This window comes from Boleophthalmus pectinirostris, unplaced genomic scaffold, assembly GCF_026225935.1.
Source record: "Boleophthalmus pectinirostris isolate CB_2022bp ecotype Guang Dong unplaced genomic scaffold, ASM2622593v1 HiC_scaffold_16, whole genome shotgun sequence".
Lineage (NCBI taxonomy): Eukaryota > Metazoa > Chordata > Actinopteri > Gobiiformes > Gobiidae > Boleophthalmus > Boleophthalmus pectinirostris.
This window is the reverse complement of record NW_026571095.1, coordinates 5,402,122-5,405,323: the sequence shown is the minus strand read 5'-3', so window position 1 is coordinate 5,405,323 and position 3,202 is coordinate 5,402,122. Positions and strand designations below refer to the sequence as shown.

At 36.4% G+C, this 3,202-nt stretch overlaps 1 protein-coding gene across 1 annotated transcript; it reads right to left on the bottom strand.

The window, feature by feature from the left end:
- Positions 1-573: 573 nt before the first annotated feature.
- On the bottom strand, positions 574-2,541 carry mrpl34 (mitochondrial ribosomal protein L34). The gene is made up of 2 exons (XM_020940939.2): positions 2,338-2,541; positions 574-1,083 (listed from the first exon to the last, which is right to left on the bottom strand). Exons 1-2 carry the CDS (start codon positions 2,391-2,393, stop codon positions 771-773), a joined length of 369 nt encoding a protein of 122 aa, XP_020796598.2. The 5' UTR covers positions 2,394-2,541; the 3' UTR covers positions 574-770.
- Positions 2,542-3,202: the final 661 nt, after the last annotated feature.

Below are 3,202 nucleotides of genomic sequence, written 5' to 3'. Positions count from 1 at the left end.
TATATCTGTATATCATGTTTTGGGGGTTTACCAAATTAATAACTATTAATAAGAATATATATTGGGAATTGGAACTAACCTTGACTTGGGATTAGATTTAGGACTGTTACTATAGCAATAAAACATTACATAACAGGAAGCCCTTGTACTGACCCATGAACAGCACGCACCAATAAACCAACTGTGTGTATTGTACATTTTCGGCAATGGATCTTAGCTCTGAACCATTTTTAGATTCTCATTAAGCAATAGAAAAAGAAACTGAGACAATAAAATGTGATTGTCAGCCTTAAAGCTACACTAAGTAACTTTTTGTCTGGGGGCCTGTCACCTGCTTGTTTCTATGGATATGTCAAGCTTGGTTTCGAAGGTTCCTTAAACAGCTCTACCTTACATATATTATTATTATTATTATTATTATTTATTAGCTGAAAAAACATAGAAAGAGTGTTTTTATTATCACTGTGGTATCTGAATCGGCATTGAGTATTGAGTCAGTTTAAATTTTTGTATTGTGACAACATTAATCCCTAATCATAACCACATAACCACATAACTCATGACCAAACACAATTTTCCAAAACATCTTATTTATTCACATATTCATAACATTGATACAGAAACCACCTTTGTCAACATCCACTTTCTCATCTCCTATTCACAATTATTCAAAACGCACCCAATCCTTAGTTCCACAGTCCTTTGCAGATGTCCCTGGACTGTAGGAGACCACCCTTTTGTCCCCATTGTCTTTCCTCCTGTAGATCCCTTCAGTGGCTCAGAGACTTCCTCCCTTTAAGCATACGCCTCAGTAACACCTCAATCCCTCCTTGGGTGCTGCATCTTTTGATCCAGCCGTGCGTCCTCTTGCGTTTTAAGTTCTTGGGTTGATACTCTGTGCCCCTCTTGCGTGTCCGAACCTGTTGGATTTGCCAGGGGGGCTGTCTGAAGATTCCGGACCCCTCGGCCTGTGCGGACAGTGGACTCGGGTTGGAGAGTCCTGGTGTAGTTCTAGGCAGGAACCAGCTGCTGAAGAGGCGGAGGCGAGTGTGTCCAGAAATGGCTGGGTTAGCCATGGGGAGACTAGAGAAAGAAAGTTAGAAATGTTAGAAATGCAGGACTGTAGTCAAAAGGAAACATGTCCTGTGGATCAGTTAGTCAACTAAAGAGGGGCATGGCAACAGCTCTCAAAACTATACTGAACATTTTTGGAGTGTGATATTTTGCAACAAAAGAATATAATCAGTGGTGGAAGGTAACAATGTACAAAAGTAAAAGTACAAGTACAGATACCAAAAAATTGTACTTAAGAATATTTTACAGTGCATACTTTTACTTCACTATATTTAAGAGCAGGTAACAGTACTTTCTACTCCGCAACGTTTTAAAACTGAAAAGTACTTTTCTTTTCAGTTTGAGACCTGCTGAGAAAGCTGAGACTTATTTTTAGCTAAAAGAGCTAGAAAGACATTCTACTCAACTGCATTTTAGATCTGGACAGAAAAATAAATAAATATTTTCTTTATGTTTGAGACCTGCTGAGAAAGCTGAGACTTATTATTAGCACATTTAATGTGTTAACATCCCTCCACTTTGAGCAAACCAAAAACACAAGAACGCTTAGAAAAATTAACAAATCAAGTGAATCACTTAAAATCCGCTCAGTTCTTTATCAAAATCACTAAAATATTTTAACTTTCATTTTTTAACATGTATTTCAGTAGTTTTACTTAAGTAGATTTTTATATGTGATACTTTTACTTGCACAGTCTTTTGCCCCTGTATCTGTACTTCTACTTATGTAAAAATTTGTAAATTTAGCACTTCATCCACCACTGATTATAATGATGGCAGAAAACCCTTTTTAAATTAACCACATTTTCCTAGTAAATAGTAGCACAACTGAACCTTTTTGTACTTTGTTATGCCCTGAACTACCCTTGTTGCAATGACTATTCTCATATGTAGCTATTTACACAATTGAGATTTTAAAAAACATGTTTATAACTAATTTTCCACGTTTGGAGCAAACGTCTTTTAGTAGTTTACTCTGATTTATACAATGAACGAAAACAATGTATTTTAGACTCATTACAAAGCAATGTTTATAGCAGATCATAGAGTACATTCCAGTAGCTTGTTTTAGGTATTATTACAGTAATGATTTCAGTCAGAGAGATGCAATAACGTGTGAAAAGTCTAATCATTCAAAACACTTTTCATTCTGTGGCTCTACTTAGCCTTTAGCCACTTAGCCATGCTGTTGCTAACCCCATGCTAACCACTTTCAGCTCAAAATATCGCCGCTGGTTGCATATATTTTACATTTTACATTACCTTTGCAATCTGGCCATCCCACACAACCTAGACACGGACGATCGGACAATGTTCATGTTTAGTTTTCATAGATTTGTTGCAGACATGAGAGGAGAGTAGCTGAATGTCAAACAGCCGTGTGCTAGGTCACGTGAGTACAGGGAGACACGTGATTGGCTCAGAGCGTTCACACGTCTTCTTCGTGGGAGCACTGGTGACTCGTGGTACTAAGTTACTGACAGTGACATCTAGAGGTTTAACATGTGAACTGTCACTAAAACGACAGCAACCTGAGAAATTAGATTCTTGAATATTTTTGGCAGAGGTGGGGACCAAGTCGTGACTTGGACTCGAATCAGACTTGAGTCACTATTTTAAGACCAGATAAAACAGACAAAGGCTTGGGACTTGACTCGGACTTAAGCCTTGTGACTTGAGAAGACTTGATGCTTCTCCTAAAAACATGTATATATATTTTTTAGAAAATACTTTTCTCTTTACATTTGAAACATGCGGTGATTAATTTTACAGGAACAAACTGTAACATGTTCCTCCCACTTTTGTTTGTTACTTAAGACGGAGTAATACAATACAAGACAAGACAATACAACACAATACAAAATAGTAATATACAGTACAATACAGGATATATAGAACATACAGTATATATAGTACATACAGTATATATAGTACATACAGTATATATAGTACATACAGTAATATGCCGTAAAACAGAGAACATGATCCTTCATGGCAAAATAACTGTTATTAAGCACTCTTAAATCTGAATTCTTTCTATTCTGGCCATAATAATTTACACTTTTGTCAAGACGTTTAAAAAGGAAAAAATAGCATTTCTACAACTCTTATATAAATACTCACATAC

What these genes read in the sequence shown, in the direction of transcription:
- mrpl34 (XM_020940939.2), bottom strand. Translation starts at nt 2,393, where the DNA reads ATGAACATTGTCCGATCGTCCGTGTCTAGGTTGTGTGGGATGGCCAGA. An exon ending in GGGATGGCCAGATTGCAAAG is followed by an intron (nt 1,084 to 2,337) that starts GTAATGTAAAAT and finishes TTCTTTCTCTAG; the next exon opens with TCTCCCCATGGCTAACCCAG.